Source organism: Zosterops lateralis, assembly GCF_965231275.1.
Source record: "Zosterops lateralis genome assembly, chromosome: 33".
Lineage (NCBI taxonomy): Eukaryota > Metazoa > Chordata > Aves > Passeriformes > Zosteropidae > Zosterops > Zosterops lateralis.
This window is the reverse complement of record NC_139793.1, coordinates 2,912,453-2,937,414: the sequence shown is the minus strand read 5'-3', so window position 1 is coordinate 2,937,414 and position 24,962 is coordinate 2,912,453. Positions and strand designations below refer to the sequence as shown.

General features: G+C 61.8%; 4 protein-coding genes across 4 annotated transcripts; 2 read left to right on the top strand and 2 right to left on the bottom strand.

Moving 5' to 3' along the window:
* Positions 1-397: 397 nt before the first annotated feature.
* On the top strand, positions 398-3,159 carry EBP (EBP cholestenol delta-isomerase). Its single transcript, XM_083881396.1, has 4 exons — positions 398-720; positions 1,371-1,407; positions 1,499-1,629; positions 2,890-3,159. Exons 1-4 carry the CDS (start codon positions 405-407, stop codon positions 3,096-3,098), a joined length of 693 nt encoding a protein of 230 aa, XP_083737522.1. The 5' UTR covers positions 398-404; the 3' UTR covers positions 3,099-3,159.
* Positions 3,160-5,345: 2,186 nt separating this feature from the next.
* LOC310921250 (uncharacterized protein) lies at positions 5,346-9,136 on the bottom strand. The gene is made up of 7 exons (XM_083881366.1): positions 7,736-9,136; positions 6,589-6,666; positions 6,402-6,513; positions 6,151-6,296; positions 5,993-6,069; positions 5,815-5,888; positions 5,346-5,675 (listed from the first exon to the last, which is right to left on the bottom strand). The coding sequence occupies exons 1-7, from the start codon at positions 9,122-9,124 to the stop codon at positions 5,593-5,595; spliced, it is 1,959 nt and encodes a 652-aa protein (XP_083737492.1). The 5' UTR covers positions 9,125-9,136; the 3' UTR covers positions 5,346-5,592.
* Positions 9,137-12,846: 3,710 nt separating this feature from the next.
* On the bottom strand, positions 12,847-14,100 carry LOC310921187 (uncharacterized protein; the record flags this gene model as incomplete). The annotated part of the gene is made up of 4 exons (XM_083881296.1): positions 13,871-14,100; positions 13,553-13,602; positions 13,381-13,433; positions 12,847-13,257 (listed from the first exon to the last, which is right to left on the bottom strand). Exons 1-4 carry the CDS (start codon positions 13,888-13,890, stop codon positions 12,847-12,849), a joined length of 534 nt encoding a protein of 177 aa, XP_083737422.1. The 5' UTR covers positions 13,891-14,100.
* Positions 14,101-16,996: 2,896 nt separating this feature from the next.
* FOXP3 (forkhead box P3) lies at positions 16,997-24,922 on the top strand (the record flags this gene model as incomplete). Its single annotated transcript, XM_083881450.1, has 11 exons — positions 16,997-17,016; positions 18,530-18,590; positions 18,682-18,772; positions 18,851-18,962; positions 19,046-19,121; positions 19,453-19,521; positions 19,617-19,749; positions 19,829-19,893; positions 21,331-21,432; positions 23,514-23,635; positions 24,687-24,922. 11 exons carry the CDS (start codon positions 16,997-16,999, stop codon positions 24,724-24,726), a joined length of 891 nt encoding a protein of 296 aa, XP_083737576.1. The 3' UTR covers positions 24,727-24,922.
* Positions 24,923-24,962: the final 40 nt, after the last annotated feature.

The following is a 24,962-nucleotide window of genomic DNA, read 5'->3' as shown; positions in this document are numbered from 1 at the left end:
CCCAGCGGCGGGCGCGGCCAATCAGCGGCCGGGAGAAACGGGCGGGGCTCGCCGCTATTGGTCGGCCTTGAGACGCCGCGCTGCCATTGGCTGCGGGGGCGGCGTGGGGGCGGAGCGAGGCGCGGCGCGCGGCGGGCGCCAGAGCGGCGAGCGCGGGAGAGCGGCGTGAGGTGAGCGGGGCCGGGAGCGCGGCCGGGCCGGGGTTTATCACCGAAAACCGCCCGGTGCTGCTCGGTACGGGCTCGCTGCGGTACCGGAGGGCGGGAGGGACTCGCTGTGTGCGGGGCAGACCGGGCGGAGCTCGTTTTTCTCTCTCTCTCCCCATCCGGGCCTGGTTATCCCCTCACTCCCCCCTCGCTCCCATCCGCAGGGGCGGCGGCGGCGCTGTTGTTGTTGCTGTTGCCATGGAGACGAGGGCGCACCCCTATTGGCCGCGAGCGCTGGCGTTGCCGGGTTACGTGGCGGCCGCGCGGCCCGGCTGGCAGTGCGCAGGCGCGGTGGCGGTGGCGGCGGCGGCGTTGTTCGCGCTGGGCTGGGCCCTGGGCGGGACCGGGGGCGGGGCGAAGGGCGGGGCGAAGGGTGGGGCCAAGCGGAGCCCCGCCCGCCGGATGGTCCTGGGCTGGTTCCTGCTCTGCTCCGGCATCCATGGCGTCCTGGAAGGCTATTTCAGCGTCCGGCACCGGGAGCTGCCCGCCGACACCGGGCTGTTGGCCGACGTCTGTGAGCACGGCCGGGGACGGGGCCTGGGGCGGGGGGCGGCTGGGGTAGGGCCGAGTGGGGTGGGGGGCTTTGGGGAGGGGTCCCCGAGGGGATTGGGCGGTGCTGGAGGGTCACTGAGTACGTGGGGAGGGGTCCCCAATGGCAGCAGTGGGTACTGGAAGGTCGTTGAGAACATGGGGAGGGGTCCCCAAGGACACTGGGGGCACAAGAGGGTCACTGGGCATGTGGGGAGGGGTCCTTGGGTCACTTTTAGGGTCCCTGGGAGATTTTTGGGGTCCCTGGGCCCATGGGGAGGGGTCCCTTGTATATCTGTGGGGTCTCTGGGCATGTGGGGAGGAGTCCTTGGGTCATTTTTGGGGTCCCTGGGACATTTTTGAGGTCCTTGGGCATGTGAAGAGGGGTCTCTGGGGCATTTGTGGGTTCCCTGGGACATCTGTGGGGTCCTTGGGTCATTTTTAGAGTCTCTGGGTCATTTTTGGGGTCACTGGGCAGGGACACCCAGTCCCTGACAGCAGGGCTGGGTGTCCCCTGGGTGTCCCCTGGGTGTCCCTGGCTGTCCCTGGGTGTCCCCTGGCTATCCCTGGGTGTCCCCAGTGTCCCCTGAGTGTCCCCAGCCCCCCCCAGGCGGTGACCCCTCCCCAAATTCCCAGGGAAGGAATACGCCAAGGCCGACAGCCGCTACATGACGTGAGTTGGGGACGGCGGGCAGGGGGTGTCCCCGTGTCCCCCCCGTGTCCCCAGCGGGTCGGGGTGACCCCTCCCGGTGTCCCCTGGGCAGGAGCGATGACTTCACGGTTGCCATGGAGACGGTGACAGCCTGGGCCTGGGGTCCCCTCAGCTTCCTCACCTTCCTCGCCCTGCTCCGCCAGCACCCGGCGCGTTACATCCTGCAGCTCGTCGTGTCCCTCGGTGTGTCCCTGTCCCCGGCCCTGTGTCCCCAACCCTGGTGTCCCTGGGCTGTCCCCACCCCTGCTGTCCCTCAGTGTGTCCCTGTCCCCAGCCCTGTGTCCCCAGCCCTGTGTCCTCAGCCCTGGTGATCCCATTCTCCCTGTCCCCGGGCTGTCCCCACCTTGGGTGTCCTCACCCCTCGTGTCCCCACCCCTGGTGTCCCTCGGTGTGTCCCTGTCCCTGCCCCTGTGTCCTCACCCCTGGTGTCCCCACCCCTGGTGTCCCTGGGCTGTCCCCAGCCCTGGCGATCCCATTCTCCCTGTCCCCGGGCTGTCCCCAGCCCCCTGTCCCCAGCCCTGCTGTCCCCACCCCTGGGTGTCCCCACCCCTGGTGTCCCTGGGCTGTCCCCACCCCTGTGTCCCCAGGCTGTCCCCATGTGTCCCCAGCCCTGTCTCCACCCACCCCTGATGTCCCCATCACCACCTGGACACTGCTGATGTCCCCACTGCTGTCCTCACCTGTCCCTGGTGTCCCTGCCCTGGGGGTGACACCCCTCCCTGTGTCCCCCAGCCCCATTTCTCCTGTCCCTGGTGTCCCCATCGCTGTCCTCACCTGTCCCTGGTGTCCCCTGCCCTGTCCCTCATCCCCAACCTCCCCCCAGGGGGACAACTGAGGGTGTCCCCAGTGCCACCCCTGACGTGTCCCCTGTCCCCTCCAGCCCCAGAGGTGTCCCCAGTGTCCCCCCGACATGTCCCCTGTCCCCTCCAGCCCCAGAGGTGTCCCCAGTGCCACCCCTGACGTGTCCCCTGTCCCCTCCAGCCCCAGAAGTGTCCCCAGTGCCACCCCTGACGTGTCCCTTGTCCAGTCCCAGCCCCAGAGGTGTCCCCAGTGTCACCCCTGACATGTCCCCTGTCCCCTCCAGCCTCAGAGGTGTCCCCAGTGCCACCCCTGACGTGTCCCCTGTCATCTCCCACCCCAGCAGTGCCACCTCCCCATGTCCCCCTGCCCTGGTTGTTCCCTGACCCGTCCCTTGACCCTTCTTAGTCCCAGAGGTGCCACCTCCCTGTGTCTCCAGTGCCACCCCTGACCTGTCCCTTGTCCCCTCCCAGGCCCAGAGGCGCCACCTGCCTGTGTCCCCCTGCCCTGGATGTCCCCAGTGTCCCCCCTGACATGTCCCTTGTCCCCTCCCAGACCCAGAGGTGTCCCCAGTGTCCCCCCGATGTGTCCCCTGTCCCCTCCCACCCCAGAGGTGTCCCCTGACGTGTCCCTTGTCCCCTCCAGGCCAGCTCTACGGTGACATCCTGTACTTTGCCACCGAGGCCCTGGCGGGCTGGACCCACAGCGACCCCCGGCCCCTTTATTTCTGGGTTTATTTCGTGGGGCTCAACGGGCTGTGGGTGCTGGTGCCGGGGCTGCTCCTGCTGGACGCTGGTCACCAGCTGGCCACGGCCCAGCGCGGCCACGACCGGCCACGACACAAGGCACACTGACCCCAAAAACACGGGGAGAGCCCCCAAAAACCTCGGGGAGATCCCCCTAAAAAACCGGGGAGATCCCCCCCAAAAAAGCTGGGAGACTCCCTCAAAAACCAGGGAGATCCCTCCCCAAAAAACCCAGGGAGACCCTCCTCAAAACCAGGGGAGATCCCCCAAAAAACTGAGACCCCCCCTCAAAACCCAGGGGGATCCCCCCAAAAACCTGGGAGATCCCTCCCTAAATTAGGGGAGACTCCTCCCAAAAACCTGTGGAGACCCCCCTCAAAACCAGGGGAGATCCCCCCCAGAAAACCCGAGGAAATCCCCCAAGACCTGGGAGACCACTCCCCAAAACCTGGGAGACTCACCCAAAAACATGGGGAGACCCCCCAAAACTGGGGAGACCCCCCAAAAACCGAGGAGATCCCCCAAAAACCAGGGACACCTCCCCGAGGGAGGAGTCAGCCCCAGGAGGGTCCTGCAGGTGGAATCAGCATCTGGGACCCCCCAAAAATCTCAGGGAGGGTTGGAGACCGCCCCCCCACCTTGTTCCTGGGGATTTGGGGGGGGGTCCAAGGTGGTCCCCCCACCTCGTGCCCTCATTTTTTTTGGGGGGGGGGTGGGAATGTCTTTGGCTCTTGGGGGGTCTCAGGGGTGTGGGTTGGAATAAAGGAGGTGGAAATAGAGCCAAGGGTCAGTTTTTTTGGGGGGATTCTGGGGGTCTGGGTGTCCTGGGGGGGGGTTGGGGGGGGGGTCCTGGGGTGGTGTCTGGGGATTTGGGAGGTCCTGGTGTTTTTATGAGGAGGTTTTGGGGGATCCTGGGGGGGTTTTGGGGGGGTCCTGGGGGGGGCTCTGGGGGTTTTTAGGGGGTTCTGGGTTTTTTTTTGGGAGGAGATCGGGGGATTCTGGGGGTTTTTGAGGAGGTCCTGGGGGGGATTCTGGGGGTTTGGGTGTCCTGGGGGGCTTTTGGGGGGTCCTGTTTTGTTTGGGGTTTTTTTGTTGTTGTTGTTGTTTTTTGTTTTGTTTTTGTTTTTGCTTTTGAGGGGTTTCTGGGGATTTGGGGGGTCCTGGGGGTTTTATGAGGGGGTTCTAGGGGTTTTTGGGAGGGTTATGGGTTTTTTGGGGGGGAGATTGGGGGGGTCTGGAGGTTTTTGAGGAGGTCCTGGGGGGGATTCTGGGGATTTGGGGGGTCCTGGGGGTTTTGGGGAGGGTTCTGGTGGGTTTTAAGAGTTCTCGGGGGGGGGTTTAGGGGTTCTCAGGGGGTTTGGGGAGAGTTCTGGGAGGTTTTTTTTTGAGGGTTCTGGGGGTTTTGGGGGGTTCCCGGGGAGTTTTGGGGGGATCCAGGTACTTTTTGAGAGTGTACTGGGATTTTTGGGAGGGTTCTGGTGGGTTTTAAGGGTTCTCGGGGGGTTTTGGGGGGATCTAGGTGGGTTTTGAGAGTGTTCTGGGGCTTTTTGGGAGCATTCTAGGGGGTTTTGAGAGTGTTCTGGCGGGTTTTTAGGGGTTCTTGGGGGGTCTGGGGGTTTTTGGACTGCCGTGCACTGCACCTGCAGGCACCACTGCCCACCGCCGGGCCAGGCCGTGCAGGACCCGGCCCGAGGCGTTTTCCCCCGCCGCGGTTCGACAGGAGGCTCGGGTTTCCAGGGGGGGCTGGCGGAATTCAGGAGGAGCCGCTGGAGCTGCGGGAGGAGCTGGGCCGGGGGTTCACTGGTACCGGGGGGATGGAGGCACCAGGAACGGGATGGAAATGAGGGTGGGGGGTCACTGGTACAGAGGGAAACCGGGAGCAAATTGAGGAGGGGTCGTGGAGCACCGGCACCGGAGGAGAGGTGGGTCTAAGGCAGAGTCCTGCACTGGGAGGGGTTTTAGGCAGTGGATTTGGGGGGTGTCTGAGGAGGGAACCGGTGCCTCCCCCTCTTTGTGGGGCTGGGGGGGCACTCGTGGGGGTCCCCAGCACTTTGGGGGTCTGTCTCCCTCCTTCCCCACCCCGTACAGGTCCCTCTCCCAGCCCAGGCCCCCCCCAGAACCAGGGGAGCCCCTCACCCCAAAACCAGCAGGAGATGAGGAGGGGAATGACCCAAGGGAGTAAAATCACCCTGAAATCCCCTCTTAGCTCACCTGGGGTTCAAGGGAGGGCTCTGTGAATCTGTTAAAACTTTCTCTTTATTATAATATATTTTTTTTTTAGATATAAAAAGAAAACTTTATAAGTTTTTAACCCAACATGTACAAAAAAAGATCAGGAAATGGTTGTGTTTCTCCCCTTGTGTGTGGTGGGTGTGTGTGGGGGGGAGGGATTTAGGGGGACCCCCCAACCCCCCAGGTGATGGAGCTGGGGAGATTTGGGGGGTTCCCAAAGGGGAGTCGTGAAAGGTTTGGGGGGAAAGGGGGGGTGAAAGGCCTTCAAACACCCTGAGCTGTGTTGGGGGGCCCCCAGCCCCTCGTTACCCGCAATGCCTGGGGGGGAGTGGGGGGTGATGTGCAGCACCCCCAAATCCCCCTCCCCAAATTAAATCCTGCCCCTGTTGGGGTCTTTCTGTCCCACGGGGGGGTTGGGGGGCTCCTCAGTCGGGACCTCTTCAACACCACTGCCTGGAGGGGGGAGTTGGGGGGCACAAAATCAGCCCCTACTCCCCTTCCAAGAGGACTCTGAGGGGGGTTCCAACCTCCATTTCCTCAGGTGAGGAGTTTTGGGGTCCCCCAAGGGTAGAGGGGGGTGTTGGTCACTTACCATCCCCATCGTCTGGGATCTCCTGCACGTCCTCGTCGTCGTCCAGGATCACCACACAGTCCTCACCACTCTCACTGGGGAGGTGGGGGTTAATGGGGAGGGACTGAAGGTTTGAGGTTCCCTCTGGTCCCCCCCAAACCCCCAGGGTGCCCCCAACCTCCCCTGGGGCGCAGCTCACCTGTCAGGGGGTCCCTCAGCGCCCTCCCCCAGCAGGTAGAACTGGAGCGGGTTGGGCCAAAGCTCCTCCTTGATGATCTGGGTTGGGGGGAGGAGATGGGGAGGTCAGGGGGGGGTACTGGGAGCACTGGGAGGTGTCACTGGGAGCGCTGGGCTCACCTCGGCCACACGGTCCCCCGCAGGGAAGCTGTGGTCCCCAAACCAGGCGAAGAAGCTGCGGGGGGCTGGAGGACCCTTGTGAGGACGGGAACGGGGGTCCTGCCCCTGCCACCACCGGATGGGGGTCGAGTGGGACACCAGGTGACCTGGGAGGAGGGATGACACATGAGGGGAGTCACTCTAGAGCCCCCAAACTCTTCCTTGAGCTGTAGGAAGTGGAGGTTCCCCCCTCCCCTTGCCCCAAAACCCACCAGAGGGGCCGCGCACAAACTCCTTGGCCACGACGTCGTTCTGGAAATAGGGGTTGACGCTGAAGAAGAACCTGATGCGGCACCCAGGGCGGCTCTGGCCAAACTCCTCCACCTGCAGAGCCAGGTTTGTTACCTCAGGGGGGGCCACACAACCCCAAATTGCCCCCCAAAAACCCGCTCCAGGCACCTGCAAACTCGTCATGTAGCTCAGCGCGTCCTCATCGCGGTCGCTGATCATGGCCGAGAGCTGCGGGTGGTTCAGGAACTGGGCGCGGGCACGTCAAGGAAAGGTGGACCTGGAGGTTTCCCCACGTGGCCCCCTCACCCCAAAATGTGGTGGTGTGGTTTTAGTTTTAGCAGTTTTATGTATGTATTTGTTCCTTGTATTAAGTTCATTTTTATAAGTTATAATGGTTTGCCCAATGTTCCACCCTCATTGGTTTCACCCCAACCCCAGTTATGTGTCAGTCAGAAGTTATCCAGCCCCTGGGCCTTGTCTGTCACTTTGGGGTCTCTCCCAAAAGTCTGGAAAGTTCCAGGAAAAGCCCCAAGTGATTGAACAACACTTCAGCTGTCTCCCCACCTGAGTTATTAATTTGTTACTATGTATGTCATTTATCCAGAGAGCCATGCCCTGATTTGTCCCCAGTTAGACCCATCCCTGAGTTCCTCCCCCCAATAAAAGGTGTTGCATTTGGGGGTTCAAAAAAAAGATTTTTTTCCCCTCGCTTTTCCCCCGCTGCTCCTGCTGAGGGGTGTCTGCTGGGGCAGATAAATAAATAAATGATGAATAAAGCCAGCAGTTAACCCAGAACAGCCTCCTCTTTTGTCATTGCTTCACTCCTTCAAGCAAGACAAGAACTCACAGTGGACTGAGCTGACTATACTGACCGTGCTAGACGGGTACAGCAGCTTGTTCCTGAGCACCCAACCTTAACACAGGTGTTTTCTGCCTCGGCCCTGTGTCACTTGCCTGGTTCTCCTCGGCTTCGTGCCGCTCGCTCTGGTAACCAACCTATAAGAACTCCGAAAATTCCAAACACCTTCGTGATCACCCCACTGGAAAAGATCCCATCCATGGGCATCTCTACGCCTTGAGGATTTACAACTCTCCACGTTGGTAGCTATAATCCTCTCCCCATCTTTATCTTTCTCACTATTCTCTATTTTCTTTCCCTACTATCGCATTGTGGGCACTAAATAAAAGTGCATTTTTTTGTTTAAGCAAACCGAGTTGTCCCCTGCCGTGTCTTTTGCGCTTTGAGATCTCCAAAACGAACCATCAGGTTCCCTGCACAGGTTTGCAGACCCTGACAACAGCCCCCCAAGGATACGGCGGTGACCCAGAAGCCGGGGATGTGCTGGATGAGGCGGTTGCGGCGCTGCAGGTGGGGCCGGCGCCGGAGGCAGAACCGGGCGCGGAGGCGGCGAAAGGCTCGAGCTGCCTCCTCCTCCACGGCCTCCAGCTCCAGCTGCACGGCCTCCAGCGCCGCCAGGTACCGTGCTGGCCCTTCATCCTGGTCCCGATCCTCCTCCTCCTCCTCGTCCTCGTCCAGGGAGATCACCGCGCTCTCCTCGGCCACGGGCTCCTTGGGGAGCGGGACCCCCGCGGGCTCTGGGAGCCCCATGAGGTCTGGGAGCCCTGGGCCACCCCGGCTCGGCCCCACACAGGCTGTGGGGGTGGGCTCCAGGCCCTCCTCGGTGGGCTCCACGCCTCCTTTGTGCTCCCTGTCCTGCCTCACGTGGCCAGTGGTGGTGGTTTCCAGCAGCCCCCCTGTGTCCTCCTCCCTGGTGGTCTCCGGGCCCTCCTTCCCACTTCTCTCCCACTCCAAGCACTGGAATGTCCTGGCAGTCTCTACGCTCCCCCTGGGCCTGGCAGGGGTCTTTGCCTTGCGCCTGCTGGTGCTTTTCACCTCGCCACCAGGAGAAGCATCGCTCTCCACGCTCCCCCGGGCCTTGGTGGTTGATTCCAGGCCCCCCTTGCTCCTTCTCCCGTGCTCCAAGCAGCGAGTGACAGCTGTCTCCAGGCTCCCTCTGCGCCCATTGGTGGTCCCGAGGCTCCCTGGGATCTCCCTGCTGGTCTCCAGACCACCCGTGGCCTCCCTGGTGGTCTCCAGGTTTCCCTTGGATTCCACAGGAGTCTCCAGGACACCCTTGTTCCGCTCCGAGGAGCGTGTGACAGCAATTTCCAGGTCCCCCATGACCTCTCTGGTGGTCTCTGCCCCCTCTGTGACCTCTGTGGTGGTCTCCAAAGCCCCTTTTTCCTGCTCCAAGCAGTCGGTACTTGTGGTCTTCAGGCTGCCTTTGCATCTGTTGATGGTCTCTGGGCTCCCCTTGGGCCCGTTGGTGGCCTCCATGACCCCTGCTGTCCCTCCAGTGCTCTCCAGGCCCTCTGTCACCTCTCTGGTGGTCCCCAGACCCCCTTTTTCTTGCTCCAAGCAGCGGGTGATGGTGGTCTCCTGGCCCCCCTTGGCCTCCTCGGTGGTCTCCAGGCTGGCCATGGTCTCTCCGGTGGTCTTCGGGCCTACCGTGCCCTCCCCGGGGGTCTCCAGCCCCTCATTGGGATTTTCCAGCCCCTCACTGGGGGTCTCCAGCCCTTCACTGGGGGTCTCCAGCCCCTCACTGGGGGTCTTCAGCCCCACACTGGGGGTCTCCAACCCCTCACTGGGATTTTCCAGCCCCTTATTTGGGGTCTCCAGCCCCTCCCCGGCCAAAGCCGCCATCTCCGGGCCGCCGCCAGGGGGCGCGCGCGCGTCCCCGCCGCCGCCCCGCGCATGCCCGGCCCCGTCGCCCCGCGCGCGCGCCCTGCGGCCCTCACCACGACCTCCGGCGGCGGTGAGGGAACGGGCCGTCTCAACGGCGGCGGCGGCGGCGGCAGGGCCCGTCCCGGTGGGCTCGTCCAGGCGGCGGAGCTTGGCCGGGGACGGTCGGTCGCCCCCGGCCCCGGCCCCGCTCATGGCGGCGGCTCCGGCGCCCGCCAGGGCCGAAGTCAGGCGGCCGAAAAAGCGCGCGCGCCGCCGCCGCCGCCGCCGAAGCCCCGCCCACCCCTGCTCGTCACTCGCGCGCTGCCCCATTGGCCGGTTGCCATGGCGACGCCCGTCACGCGGGGCGGGCGGGAAAGGAGCAGCCAATGGGCGAGCGGGGCTTTGGCGGGCTCGGGGAGCCCGGTGGGCGGGGGCGGGGGTCGGCGCGCAGGCGCAGCGCGAGGAGCGCACGTGCGGGCGGCGCGAGAGCCCCGCCGTGAGGGGAAAGGCCCCGCCCCGCTCCCGCCATGAGGGGCTGGAGAGCGCCGGGACAGCGGGACCTCCCCCGAGGGGACGGGTTCATCCTCACACTGTCACCTGAGAGGCTGAGACCCCCCTCACACTGTCACCTGAGGGACTGAGACCCCCCCTAGTGACTTCAGAGGGGCTGCCTCCCTCTGCTGTTACCTGAGGGGCTGAGGGACGAAGGGGGCGAGCAGGATCCCCCTGAAGGAGACAGAATTTCCCTTCCTTCCCAGTGAGTATAGAGGGACTAGGACCCTCCCACAGTGACTTCAGAGGGGCTGCCCCCCTCTGCTGTTCCCTGAGGGGCTGAGGGACCAAGGGGGCGAGCAGGATCCCCCCCGGAGGAGACAGAATTTTCCCTCCTTCCAGTGAGTATAGAGGGGCTGGAACCCTCCCACAGTGACTTCAGAGGGGCTGCCTGCCTCCCTTCTCCCCCACGATGTCACCTGAGGGGCTGAGGACCTGTAGAGTCCTCAGAAGGGCTGGGACTCACACACGATGTCACCCCAAAGGATTAAAGGACTGCAGAGGGAGTGGAACGTCCAGAGGTGACAGGATACCCCCACAGCGAAGCCAGAGGGGCTGGGACACACCTGAGGAGCTGAGCACCCCACAGGGGATGGCACCTCCCTGACCAGTGAGTCCAGAGGGACTGGGACCCCCCCAAAGTGACTCCAGAAGGGCTGTGTCGTCCCCCCTTGCTCTGCTGTCACCTGAGGAGCTGAGGGACCGCAGGGTGGACAGGAGGGACAGGACCACCACCCACACTGTGACAACAGAAGGGCTGGGACCCCCCTCACACACTGTCACCCAAAGGGTTCAGGGACTGCAGGGGGAACAGGACCTCCAGGGAGGATGGGACCCCTCCCCTCAGATGGGACACCCCCATTGTCACCTGAAGGACTGGGACCCCATAGAGTAAGTCCAGGGGACCGAGAATTCCCCCCCAACTGTCACCTGAACCACTGGGACACTCCCCACAGTGAGTCCTGAGGAGATGGGACTGGATCCAGAGGAGGGAGAACCCCCTCAGCAGCTCCACTGGGGGTGGAGGACCCCCCTCCTGGCGACCTCCAGGAGGCTCAGGACCCCCCTGGCTGCTCACAGGACATTTGGGACCCCCCAACTGCCTCCAAGAGCCTTAGGACCACCCCCTACTTCATCATAGAGGGCTCACAACCTCCCCCAGCTACTCGTAGGATACTCAAGATCCCCCCAGTTCTTCCAAGGAGACTCAAGACCCCCACCCAGCTGCTCCCAGGATACTCAGGACCCCCAGTTCTTCAGGGGGGGTCAAGACCCCACCCCAGCTGCTCCCAGGGCATTGAGGACCCCCCCAGTTCTTCCAAGGGGGCTCAAGACCCCCACTCCAGATGCTCCCACAACATTCAGGACCCCCTGAGTTTTTCCAGGGGGCTCGAGACCAACCCTCCCTGGTTTCTCCAATGACATTGAGGACCCCCCAAGTTCTTTAGGGGGGGTCAAGACCCCCACCCCAGCTTCTCCCAGGACATTCAGGAACCATCAGTTCCTACAAGACAGCTTATGACCCCCACTGCAGCTACTCCCAAGATACTCAGGACCCCTCAGTTCTTCCAGGGGGCTGAAGACACTCCCCCCCAGCTGCTCCCAGGATATTCAGGACTCCCCCTAGTTCTTCCAAGGGGGCTCAAGACCACCACCCACCTGCTCCCTCGATACTTAGGACCCCCCCCCCCCCCCCAAGTTCTTCCAAGGGGGTTCAGGATCCCACCCCCCTGCTGCTCCCATGACATTGAGGACCCCCTGAGTTCTTCAAGGGGGCTCAGGACCCCTTCCTCCACCTGCTCCTAGGATACTGAGGACCCCCCAGTTCTTCCAAGGAGCCTCAAGATCCCCACCCAGCTACTCCCAAGATACTCAGAGCCCCCCAGTTCTTCCAAGGGGGTTCAGGATCACCCACCCACGACATTCAGGACCTCTCAGTTCTTTAAGGGGACTCACAACCACCACCCCAGCTGCTCCCAGAACATTCAGGACCCCTCAGTTCTTCCAGGGAGACTCAAGACCCCACCCCAGCTTCTCCCAGGACATTCAGGAACCATCAGTTCCTACAAGACAGCTCAAGACCCCCACCCCAGCTACTCCCAAAATACTCAGAACCCCCCCCCCCAGTTCTTCCAGGGGGCTCAAGACACTCCTCCCCAGCTGCTCCCGGAACATTCAGGACCCCCTGGTTCTTCCAAGGGGGCTCAAGACCCCCACCCCAGCTGCCCCCAGGACCCCCCAGTTCTTCAAGAGGGCTTAGGACCCCTCCCTCCAGCTGCTCCCATGATACTCAGGACCCCCCCCCAGTTCTTCCAAGGGGCTCAAGATGCGCCCCCAGCTACTTCCAGGACATTGAGGACCTCCCCAGTTCTTCAAGGGGGCTCAGGACCACCCCCAGCTGCTCCCAGCATACTCAGGACCCCCCCAGTTCTTCCAAGGGGGCTCAAGACGCGCCCCCAGCTGCTCCCAGCATACTCAGGACCCCCCCCAGTTCTTCCAAAGGGGCTCAAGACGCCCCCCCAGCTGCTCCCAGGACATTGAGGACCCCCCGGCTGCTCCCCGGGGGTCACAGACCTTCCTGTCACAACAAAGCACCCATGACACGACACCCAAAGGTGAGCCTTGCCCCATCTCCGGGGGGCCTGGGGGGGCTGTTTGTCATCCACGGGCCCCGTGACCTTTGCTGGGACCTTCCCTGGGACAGGAAACGGCTGCGACAGCGACAGCGACAGCAGGGGGAGCAGGGGGGGCGGGGACCCGGCCCTCACCCCCTAAACACACACAGACAACACTCCCCTACCCCCCACCCCAAATTTTTCCCCTCCCTCCCATGACAAGAACTCGGGGCCACCATCGTTCCATGGCTGTATGTACACAGGGGCGCCCCAAAACCCGGGTGGGGTGCACAGGAGTCGGGCTGGGGGGGGTCCCACAAAGTGACAGTGTCCCCACCCCGGGGGTGGGGGGCCAATTTGGGGGTGCCCTTCCATCTCCCCACGCCGCAACTCAGCCCCCTCCCTCCTCCTCCTCCTCCCCCCGATTGATTTAGGGGTGTCCCACGTTTTCACAGGTGAAATGAGGGGGGGCTGTGACGATTTGGGAGGTGACAATTCTGGGTGGTGACACAACCGGGCTCCCCCCGCCCCACCTCACGTCAGCCAGGCCAGCGCCAGGTAAAGCCCCAGAGCCAAAGCGGCCGTGGGACCCCCCCCGTCCCCCCAGGCCACCGGGACCAGCACGGCCAAGGCCAAAACCACCCCGCACCCCCTGAGGGCGCCCCCCAAACTGCTCCCCCTCCCCCGGGGGGGCCTCGCCGGCACCACCAGCGCCCCCTCCACCGGCCCCCCCCTCCCCAGCAGCACCGGGGGGCTGCACCGTCCCCCCCCCTCGTAGCGCAGGGCCATCTCGTTGGCCAGAGAGGTGTTGGGGGCTCGCTCGGGAAAAGGGGGGTCCCCGTTGCTCGGGGGGGGGTCGTTGTCGCCGGGGTCCCCCCGCAGCCGGCGCAGGTGGGACAGGTAGAGCTGCTCCAGCTCCCGCGCCACCGCTTCGTCCTCGGTGCCCTGGGGAGGGTGGGGGGCACAGTTTGGGGTGCCCCTCCATCCTGAGGCAGGCACGGTTTGGGGTACCCTCTTCCTTAGGGGAGGGGGGCACCCCGGTTTTGGGGGGAGAGGGTGTTGTCTCACCTGTGCTGGGGGCTGCTCCGCATCCGGGGGGGGCGTTGGGGCAGGCTCAGGCTCTGTGGGAGAGAAAGGAGGAGAGTGAGGGACCCCCAAAATTCGAGGGGGATCCCCAAAACTGGAAGGCGCCCCAATAATTGGGGTGCACCCCCAGGTTTGGTGGGGGGGCAATACTTACCTGTGCTGTGCTCGGGGGGTGGGGGCTGCACGTCCTCTGCCTCCTGTGGCCTTTTGGGGGGACACGGGTGTGGGGAGGGGTCACCGGAGAGGACCCATCCCCCCCACACCCCCCAAATTAGGGGTGGGGGAGCAACATCTGCACCCCCTCCCCCCCCCATAATGTGACCCACATCCGGGGCCCGAGGGGTCCGGGGGAAACCCAAACATGCTCCACAGCCCCCCCTCAATTTCGGGGGGCACATGCGGGGGGGTTGGGGGGGTTGACCCCATTTTGGGGGTCCCCCATGCAAATCCCCCCCCTCCCTCCATCTCTTACCTGCCCTTCCCAGGCCTCATCCAGATCCCGGGGGGGGGCGGCTCTCCCACCGCGCCCCCCTCCCCCCCTAAGGGGGGTCCCCCCCCGCCCCCCCCCGGCGGCCCCCCCCTCCCCCGAGGGTCCCAGGGCCGGTATTGCCGCAGGCGGGTCAGGGGCAGCCCCAAAGCGTCGGCGAAAAGGACCCGCCGGGACCCCCCACCCGCACCGGGGGCCGCGGGGCTGTCGGGGTCCCCCGGGGGGGCAGCGAGAGCTTCGGGGACCCCCGGGGGGAGCTCGGGGACCTCCGGGAGGGGGGGGAACGGGGTCGAGGCGGGCGGGAAGGGCGTCCCACAAGCCAAGGGGTCATGGGGGGCTGGGGGGGGGGTCCCGGGGGTTTGGGGGGGGGTCCCGGGGCGCGGGGGGGGCTGGGAGGGCCCCCCCCCGCGCGGGGCACGCCGGGAGTCCGGCCACGGGGGGGGCGCCGGGGCGGAGGCGGGAGCCCGGGCCATGGCGGAGGGGCGGGGCCGGGGGCCGCAGCGCGGGGGCGGGGCCAGCCCCGGGGGCGGGGCCACAGGGAGGGGCGGGGCTTGGGGAGGGGAGATGGGGGGGCGAGTTAGGGGTCTCCCGGGGGAGGGGCTGGGAAAGGGAGACCCCCCCTTCCCCCAATCCTGGGTTTTCTGAGGGTTGTTTGGGGGGTCCTGGAGACAGGTTGGGAGGGGTTAAAGGGCCACTCCTGACCGTGAGGTCTGGGTCACAAAGGGGGGGCTAAAAGGGCCATTCCTGGGGGGGGTGGGGAAATGCGTCTGTGTCCCCCCCCTCCCCAATATTTGGGGAGCGCTGATAGTTAAACGGGGTCCCCCAGGGCGCCTGAGTGCCCCGAGGGATGTTTGGGGGAGTCCTGGAGATTGAGGGGGTCTCTTGAAGGAGGGTTAATGCCCCCTCACCACCCAGGTTCTCATGGGTCCCCAGGGTCTGGGGGAGCAAAGAGGGATCCCCCCAGTATCTGCTCCTTTTGGGGGGGTTAGGGGTGGAGTGGAGAGCACCCCTAAACACCTGGGTCTCCCAAGAGGTTTTTGAGGTGTTCAGGAGATTGGGGGGCTCACAAGGGGTGCATTAAAGGCTCCCCTCTCTGAGTTCCCCACACAACTACACCCCTGGGAGCGTTACTGGGGTTCCCTTCATGACCCCCCCAGGGAAAAAGGAGCCTCGGTACAAGTGAAAATTTGGGGCGGTGCTGATGCCCCCACGATGGGAAGGGGGGACAGAGAATTTGGATTTGGAGGGCCCCCCAGGACCCCCCTCCCAGGTGTGGGAGGGTTCTCTGCCATCACTGGGGGGCCCATAAAAAGCGGGGTGCCAGGGCGGGCAGCCGGTGAGTGGATTTTGGGGGGTCCAGGGGGGGTCTGTGCCCTAACACCCCCCCCAGGGTGGGCACAGGGGGGTCCTGATGGGGTTGGGGAGGGGGCAGACACCAGCTCTGCTCCACCCCCCTCCAAAAATCCACCACACACCCCCCCCTCCCTTATTTCCTGCCAGCTCGGGCTCGGTTTCACCTCTCTTCGAGCTGGGGAAGTCGCGGGGGTGGAAAAACTCCCAACCCCACCCCGAAAATGGGGAGGGGTCCCGGGTGCTACACCCAGAGCTGCTCTGGGGTAAAACCCGGCCATTTCAGGGCTGGAAAGCGTCAAAAACTGACTTTTAACCAAGTGGATTCTGGGGCTGTTTGCATGGGGGGAAAAAACAAAGGGCAAAACTCAAGGCCTGCAGGTGGAAAAAGCCCCCAAAATTTGGGGGTGCCTGGGGGGAGAAGTCTTTACTTGGGGTTTTTCCCCTTTCTGAGCAGGTTTTAAGGGATTTGGGGGTACCCGAGCGATTCGAGGCCATTTATCGGCTTTTTGGAGGAGGTGTTAAAGCTGCTTTTTCTGACAGCGTCATTTTGGGGCATTTTGGGGAGTTTTGGTGGGGTTTGGGGGGGATGGGACGTGGGGAGGGGGGGACAACAGACTCCTGCAGTTTATGGGACCCCCAAAAAGTTCAAGGCGTCAGTTTTGGGGTGTTTCTGCCTGGCTGGTTTAGGGGGATCTCTGCCCAGCAGTTTTGGGGCGTTTTACTGAATTTTGGGGCGTTTTACTGAATTTTGGGGCATCTCCATCCGGCCATTTTGAGGAGTCTTTACTCAGTTTATTTGAAGTCGTTTTCTCCTCATTTTGGCACATCTCAGCCTGGTCGATTTGGGGCATTTCTGCCTGGTCATTTCCGGGTGAATCTCTTGTTTTTTAGGGTGTTTTTACCTGGCTGCTTTGTGGCGTTTCTCCTTATTTTGGGGACTCTGTTCAGACATTTTGGGGTTTCTCTGCCTGACAGATCTGGGGTGTCTCCACCCAACTGTTTTGGGAACATCTCTCCACATTTTGAGTTACCTCTTCACAGCTATTTTTAGGGTATTTTGGGACACTCTGCCTCATTTTAGGGCGTCCTTGGCCATTTTCAGGCATTTTGCCTCATTTTGGGATGTCTCTGGCCATTTTGGGGTGTCTGTGCCGTTATTTTGGGACTTTCCTCCTCATTTTGGGATGTCTCTGTCTGGGCATTTCTGCTCTGTTGTTTTGGGGCATTTCTTGGGATTTTGGGGCATCTCTGGCTAGTTTGGGGTGTCTGAGCCTCAATTTTGGGGACATTTCTCTGCATTTTGGGGTGTCTCTGCCCGGCCAATTCGGGTGTCACCGTTTTGGGGCATTTCTCCACATTTTGAGGAGTTTCTCCCGGATTCTTTTGGGGTGTCTCCGCCCAGCTGTTCTGAGGCATTTCCTGATATCTCTGGCCAGTTTGGGGTGTTTGTGTCTGGTCTTTTAGGGGCATTTTCCTACATTTTGGGGTGTCTTGCCGTGACGGCTTTGGGGTGTCTCTACCCTCCCAATTCGCGCCATTTCTTCGCGTTTTCTTCGCCGCGTCGTCCCACACGTTTCAGGGCATTTCTCTGCCGTTTTGGGGCATTTCTCTGCCTTTTGGGGTGTCTGTCCTGGCTGTCTTAGGGCACCTGTTTGGGTCTGGGGGGGCCCACCCCGGCCCCCCGCCCCCGCCGTGACTCAGGGCTGTGGTTTCCCGTCTATAAAGGGGAGGTGGAAGCGCCCGGTGTCGCCCAGAGCCATGGCGGGCGCCCGGGACTCGTGAGCTGGGGGGCACTGGGAGCCACTGGGAGCAACTGGGAGCAACTGGGAGGACACAGGATGGGACTGGGAGGGCTCTGGAGTGACTGGAGGGGACTGGGAGGGAGACTGGGAGCAGAGCGAGGCATTGGGTGTGGACTGGGATGGACTGGGATGGACTGGGGAGTGTTGGGGGGGACTGGGATGGACTGGGATGGACTGGGGAGTGTTGGGGGGGGCTGGGATGGACTGGGATGGACTGGGGAGTGTTGGGAGGGGCTGGTGGGGACTGGGATGGACTGGGGAGTGTTGGGAGGGACTGGGATGGACTGGGATGGACTGGGGAGTGTTGGGAGGGGCTGGTGGGGACTGGGATGGACTGGGGAGTGTTGGGAGGGGCTGGGATGGACTGGGATGGACTGGGGAGTGTTGGGAGGGACTGGGATGGACTGGGATGGACTGGGATGGACTGGGAAGGACTGGGGAGTGTTGGGAGGGGCTGGTGGGGACTGGGATGGACTGGGGAGTGTTGGGAGGGACTGGGATGGACTGGGATGGACTGGGATGGACTGGGAAGGACTGGGGAGTGTTGGGAGGGGCTGGTGGGGACTGGGATGGACTGGGGAGTGTTGGGGGGGACTGGGATGGACTGGGATGGACTGGGGAGTGTTGGGGGGGACTGGGATGGACTGGGATGGACTGGGGAGTGTTGGGGGGGACTGGGATGGACTGGGATGGACTGGGATGGACTGGGGAGTGTCGGGAGGGGCTGGTGGGGACTGGGATGGACTGGGGAGTGTTGGGGGGGACTGGGATGGACTGGGATGGACTGGGAAGTGTCGGGAGGACTGGGATGGGAAAATGGGACGACTGAGAGGGAGTTGGGTGGGACTGGGATGGAGTGGGTGGCACTGAAGGATTGAGGCCACAGTTTACTGGGAAATGCTGGAATATACTGGGGAAAACTGGGAAGGAGTGGGAGGGTAACAGGGATGGATTGGGATGGGCTGGGAATACACTGGGATGGACTGGGAAGATGCTGGGAGGGATTGGAGCTTACAGGGAGAGACTGGAGGGGTGCTGAGAGGGACTGGGAGGGACTGCAGCTCACTGGGGATACTGGAAAAGACTGGGGGAAACTGGAAGTGACTCGGTGCTTACAGGGTGGCCTTGGGATGACAATGGGATGGACTGGGATGGACTGGGAGCTCAACAGGGTGATGGTGGATGGGATGAGGAGTCCAGTGGAAGATGGGAATGGGCTCAGCCCATACTGGGAGTACTGGGATGTACTGGGGGGGGTAACTGGGCCAGGACAGGCTGGGGGGGGCCGCGGGTTCCGGGACTGGCGGTGACGCAGGAGGGGACACGTGTCCAGGCCTGGCACACGCGTGTGTCACACGCTCGGGGCGGGGTGGGGGGGGACAGAGGGAGGGTCAGGGGGGCAGGGGGAGGGTCGGGGGGGCAGGGGGAGGGTCTGGGGGGGTCTCACCCCCTCCACTCCCCCCCCCAGGCAGCGCCGCCCCCCCCGCAGCCCCCAGGAGCGGCCCACGGTGCTGACCCGCGCGGATGGAGCGGTCCCTCGGCGCACCCAGGTGCGGGACAGAGCCCGGGACACCACTTTGGGGGGTTTGGGGTGTGCGTTAGGACGGGGGGGTTCACCTCCTGCCCCCCCCAAACACACAGGTGCCACCCGAGGGGGGGTCGTGCCCCCCTCTCCTGCATGTGCAGCACCCCGGGGTGTTGGTGATGAGAACTCGGCTGCCCCCGGCGCACGGTGAGCCCCCCTCAGACCTGCCCTTCTCCTCTTCGGGGGGTTTCCTCCCTTTTGGGAACCCCCCCAAAACTCCTTCAGGTCTCCCCGGTTTTGAATGGGGTCCCAAAGACCCCCCTGGCCGTGACAGAGACCCCTCCCCTGCCCCCGCCGGCAGTGACCCGCCACCCCACGGTGCTGCACAGGCCCCCAGGTGAGTGGGGGTCTTGTGGGGGGGATTTAGGGGGTCTCCCAGATCCCTGTCCTCACCCCCCACCCCAAAAACATCGCCCCCAGGCCCCCCCGCCGTGAGCCGGGCGAGGTGGCTCAGTGCCTGCGGCAGCTGGAGAGGATCCAGGAGCTGGAGCAGCAGGTGAGGGGACCCCCAAAATCCCCCGTGAGCCCCTCCAGTCCTACCCTGACACCTCCCAAATCCTGACGTGCCCTGGGACCCCCAAGTGTCCTGGGACCCCCCCCCCAAAAAAAAAACCTCCTCCCCCAAACCTGTGCCACTTCTGTCCCTGCCAGATCTGAGACCCCCCCAAACCACATCCTCCCTGTTCCCCCCCAAAACCTGTGTTCCCTGAACCAACTCCCCTGTCCCCCCCAACTCCCTGACCCCCCAACCCCGTGTGTGACCCCCCAAACCCGTGTGTGACCCCCCAACCCCGTGTGTGACCCCCCAAACCTGTCCCCCCTCACAGCTGGCCCGGGAGCGGCACCGCCTGGGGCTGTTGCAGGCTCAGCTCCTCCGGAGGGCCCCCCCCAGCACGGTAAGGGGGGAAAACGCACCCCAAAACAGGGGTGGGGTGTTGGAGCCTCCTCAGAGCGGTGCCAGCCCCTCACCTGTGTGCCCCCCTCCCTCCAGGGCCCCCCCGGGAAGGGCCAGGCTGGGCTGCCCCCGATTTGGGGTCCTGCAGCCCCCCCCGAGGCAGAGGGGGACCCCGAGATGATGCTGCCCCCGCCGGGGCACCCCTGGGAGCGTGGGGGGCTCTACCCAGGTGAGCTCCGGGTTTGGGGGTGTGGGGGTGTCCCCCTGAATAACCTAAATAACCCTTATAACCCCCCTGGCCCCCCCAGAACTGGAGTATTACCGGCTGAGCACGGCACGGCCCCCCTACACCTACGCCACGCTCATCCGCTGGGTCAGTGCCCCCCTGAACCCCCCAACCCCTCCCCCCCCCGTGTGTCCCTGGCACCCCCAAAATCCTCCCCCACCCCAGCTCTCCCCTCGAGGAATTGTCCCCCCTCACAAATTCCCCCATCCTGGAGCCTGGAGCTCCTCCATGTCCCCCCAAAACTGTCCCCCCCACCCCAAACTGTCCCCAAAGGCCACTGTGCCCCCCACAGGTCACCCCACAGTGTCCCCAAAGCTGCCATGCCCCTCCTGTGACCCCAATGTGTCCTGGTACCCTCCCCAGAGCCCCCCCAAAGTGTTCCCCAAGTGCTGCCCCCTAAACCATCCTAAACTGTCCCCAGTGACCCCCCAAAAGTTTGTCCCCAACCCTCTACTGCCCCCCCAATATCCCCAATGTCATCTGTGTCACCTCATGCCCCCAAATGTCACCTGTGTCACCTCATGCCCAATGTCCCATGTCCTCCCATATCCTCCCCAATGTCCCCATATGCCCCCGCCCCCAAATGTCCCCTGTATCCCCTGCAATGTCCCCAACGTCCCCCCATGTCCCCAAAGTCCCCAATGTCCCCCCATGTCCCCTGTATCCCCCCAGTGTCCCCTCATACCCCCCAATATCCTCCAATGTCCCCACTGTCCTCACTGTCCTCCATGTCCCCAATGTCCCCAGTGTCCCCAATATCCCCCCAATGTCCTTCATGTCCCCAACGTCCTCCATGTCCCCAATATCCCAATATCCCCCCATGTCCCCCAGTGTCCCCGCGCGGCCCCGCCCCCCCCAATGTCCTCCTTACCCCCCCAATGTCCCCGATGTCCCCCACAGCCCCACAATATCCTCCATGTCCCCAATGTCCCCCACAGCCCCACAATGTCCACAATGTCCTCCATGTCCCCAATGTCCCCCACAGCCCCACAATATCCCCAATGTCCTCCATGTCCCCAGTGTCCCCAATATCCCCCCGATGTCCCCAACGTCCTCCATGTCCCCAATATCCTCCCATGTCCCTCAGTGTCCCTGCCCCCCACAGGTCACCCCACAGTGTCCCCAAAGCTGCCATGCCCCTCCTATGACCCCAATGTGTCCTGGTACCCTCCCCAGAGCCCCCCCAAAGTGTTCCCAAGTGCTGCCCCCCAAACCATCCTAAACTGTCCCCAATGACAGTGTCCTCAGTATCCCCCCAATGTCCCCGATGTCCCCCAATGTCCCCCATAGCCCCGCAATATCCCAAATGTCCCCAGTGTCCCCAATATCCCCCCAATGTCCTTTATGTCCCCAATGTCCTCCATGTCCCCAATGTCCCTCATAGCCCCACAATATCCCAAATGTCCTTCATGTCCCCGGTGTCCCCCAATGTCCCCCCAATGTCCCCGATGTCCCCCAATGTCCCCCCAATGTCCCCAATGTCCCCAATGTCCCCCAATGTCCCCGCGCCCCCGCCCCCCCCAGGCCATCCTGGAGTCCCCGCAGCGGCAGCGCCCCCTGGCGGAGATTTACCACTGGTTCAGCCGCCGGTTCGGCTTCTTCCGGCACAACACCCGCACCTGGAAGGTGGGGACCCCCCGGGACCCCCGAACAACCCCCCCGGGATCCCAAACACACCCCGGGACCCCCAAAAAACAACCCTGGGAACACCCCGGGACCCTGGAACATCCCCCGGGAACCCCAAACAAACCCTAGGAACCCCCCGAGACCCCAAACACAGCCTGGGGACCCCGAATAACAACCCCAGGAATCCCTCGGGACCCCAAACACACCCTGGGACCCCCAAAAAACAACCCTGGGAACACCACAAGGCTCTGGAACATCCCCCGGGAACCCCTCGGGACCTGAAACACACCCTGGGACCCCAAACACACCCCGGAAACCCCAAAGACACCCCCGGGACCCCCAAAAAACAACGCCAAGAACACCCTGGGAACCTGAAACAATCCCCTGGGAACCTGAAACAACCCCCTGGGACCCCAAAAACACCTCTGGACCCACCAAACACAGCACAGGAACCCCCCGGGACCCCCAAACAACCCCCCAGGACCCCAAAACAGCACCCCCAGGATCCCCAACTGTCCCCAGAACCCACAAACATCCCTGGCATCCCCCCACACCCCAAAAGCTACCCTGGGATCCCCCCCAGGACCCCCAAACATCCCTGAGACTTCCACAAACTCCTGGGACACCTCCCAACCTCCCCTGCACCCCCATTCTGTCCCCCCACTGGGGACACCCCAAAATGTTACCACTGCACAAGTGGGACCCCCAAACCTGCCCTCTGGGACCCCAATTCCTACCCAGACCCCTCTCAAATCAAGGGGGACTCCACATTCTCCCAGCACCTCTCCCACAACAGCTCAGAGACCCCAAAACCCTCAAAACCCCAAACCCCCCCCAAAAACCCTCAGGGAATGTGGAGGGGCATGGGGATGTGTTGTCCAGCCCCCCAATTCCGGGGTCTCACTTTGATTTTGGGGTGTCCCCCTTCCCACCCACAACAGCTCAGAGACCCCAACACCCTCAAAAACCCCTAAACCCTCCCCAAAACCCCCCCAAAAACCCACAGGGAATGTGGGGGGGTGTGAGAGGGTGTTATCCAGCCCCCCAATTCCGGGGTCTCATTCTGATTTTGGGGTGTCCCCCCTCCCCAGAACACAGTGCAACCCCAAATTCTCCCAGCACCTCTCCCACAACAACTCAGAGACCCCAACACCCTCAAAACCCCTAAACCCTCCCTGAAATCCCTCAAGGAATGTGGGGGGGGTGTTGTCCAGCCCCCCAATTCCGGGGTCCTGCTTTGATTTTGAGGTGTCCCCTCTTCCCTCCCACAACAACTCAGAGACCCCAACACCCTCAAAAACCCCTAAACCTTCCTCAAAACCGCCCCAAACCCCACAGGGAATGTGGGGGGGTGTGAGGGGTGTTGTCCAGCCCCCCAATTTCGGGGTCTCACTCTGATTTTGGGGTGTCCCCCCTTCCCATCCAAAACAGCTCAGAGACCCCAACACCCCCCAAACCCCTAAACTCTCCCCAAAACCCCCCAAAAACCCTCAGGAAATGTGGGGTGGTGTTGTCCAGTCCCCCAATTCCGGGGTCCTGTTTTGATTTTGGGGTGTCCCCCCTCCCCAGAACGCCGTGCAACCCCAAATTGTCCCAGCACGTCTCCCACAACAGCTCAGAGACCCCAAAACCCCCAAAACTCCCTCAAAAACCCTCAGGGAATGTGGGGGGGTGTTGTCCAGCCCCCCAATTCCGGGGTCTCACTCTGATTTTGGGGTGTCCCCCCTCCCCAGAACACAGTGCAACCCCAAATTGTCCCAGCACCTCTCCCACAACAGCTCAGAGACCCCAAAACCCCTAAACCTTCCCCAAAATCCCCCCGAAAACTCTCAGGGAATGTGGAGGGGTGTGGGGGGGTGTTGTCCAGCCCCCCAATTCCGGGGTCCTGCTTTGATTTTGGGGTGTCCCCCTCCCCAGAACACAGTGCAACCCCAAATTGTCCCAGCACCTCTCCCACAGCAACTCAGAGACCCCAAAACCCCCCCAAAACCCCACAGGGAATGTGGGGGGGTGTGAGAGGGTGTTGTCCAACCCCCCAATTTTGGGGTCCCCCTCTGATTTTGGGGTGTCCCCCTCCCCAGAACGCCGTGCGCCACAACCTGAGCCTGCACAAGTGTTTTGTGAGGGTGGAGGCCGCGCGTGGCGCCGTCTGGACCGTGGACGAGGCCGAGTTCCGGCGTAAACGGGGCCAGCGCTACCCCAGGTACCCCCAAAACCCCACCCTGGATACCCCAAAATGCCCCCAAAACCGGGGGGGTGAATAACCCCCCCCCACCCCAAACCATGGGAATTTTATAGGGATTTTAGGGGAGTTTTATGGGGATTTTACATTAATTCCATGGGGATTTTATAGGGAATTTTATGGGGATTTTGTGGAGATTTCATGGGAATTTTATTAGAATTTTATGAGAATTTTACATTAATTTCATGGGGATTTTGTGGGGATTTCTTGGGAATTTTATTAGAATTTTATGAGAATTTTACATTAATTTCATGGGGATTTTATGGGAATTTTATGGGGATTTTACAGGGATTTCATGGGGATTTTATGGGGAATTTTGTGGAAATTTTATGGGGATTTAATAGGAATTTTATTAGAATTTTATGAGAATTTTACATTAATTTCATTGGGATTTTATGGGGAATTTTGTGGGGATTTCACAGGGATTTCATGTGAATTTTATTAGAATTTTATGAGAATTTTACATTAATTTCATGGGGATTTCATGGGCATTTTATGGGTAATTTTGTGGGAATTTCAGGGGAATTTTATTAGAATTTTATGAGAATTTTACATTAATTTCATGGGGATTTTATGGGCATTTTATGGGTAATTTTGTGGGAATTTTATTAGAATTTTATGAGAACTTTACATTAATTTCATGGGGATTTCATGGGCATTTTATGGGTAATTTTGTGGGAATTTTATTAGAATTTTATGAGAATTTTATGAGAATTTAACATTAATTTCATGAGGATTTTATGGGAATTTTATGGGGATTTTACAGGGATTTCGTGGGAATTTCATGAGAATTTTATGGGGATTTTATGGGGATTTCATGGGAATTTTATAGCGATTTTAGGGGAATTTTATGGGGTTTTATGGGAATTACTTTAGGGGAATTTAATGGGAACTTTATCAGAATTTTACGAGAATTTTGTCTGAATTCAGTGAGGATTTTATGGGGATTTAATCGGAATTTAATTGGAATTAAGCCTCCAATAACCCCGGGCTGCTCCTCTGACCTCCACAGGGATTGTGACCTCAAGTACTTTATGCCCCCCCGGAGCTGAGGACCCCCAAAACCATCCCCAAAACCTCCCAGCAGGAACACGACACCCCCAAACTTTGCACCAGGATTTATTGAAACCATAAAGAAACTCTTCTCCCCTTCCCGCTGTGGGTGGATTTTGGGGGGCTACAGGGGCACCCCACACCCCTCTGTGTGTGTGGGGAGTTTTGGGGTGCAGATACCCCAAATTTGGAGGTTTGGGGTGCAGATCTCCCCCAATTTTGGGGTTTTGGGGTG

Bases quoted from the DNA above. Each gene is read 5' to 3' on its own strand.
- LOC310921250 (XM_083881366.1), bottom strand. From the start codon at position 9,124: ATGGCGGCTTTGGCCGGGGAGGGGCTGGAGACCCCAAATAAGGGGCTG. The intron at 6,514-6,588 runs GTGCCTGGAGCG...CTGGCTCTGCAG, and splicing joins GCTACATGACGAGTTTGCAG to GTGGAGGAGTTTGGCCAGAG. The intron at 5,676-5,814 runs GTAAGTGACCAA...TCCCCCCTCCAG, and splicing joins GATCCCAGACGATGGGGATG to GCAGTGGTGTTGAAGAGGTC.
- EBP (XM_083881396.1), top strand. From the start codon at position 405: ATGGAGACGAGGGCGCACCCCTATTGGCCGCGAGCGCTGGCGTTGCCG. The intron at 721-1,370 runs GTGAGCACGGCC...CCAAATTCCCAG, and splicing joins CGGGCTGTTGGCCGACGTCT to GGAAGGAATACGCCAAGGCC. The intron at 1,630-2,889 runs GTGTGTCCCTGT...TGTCCCCTCCAG, and splicing joins GCAGCTCGTCGTGTCCCTCG to GCCAGCTCTACGGTGACATC.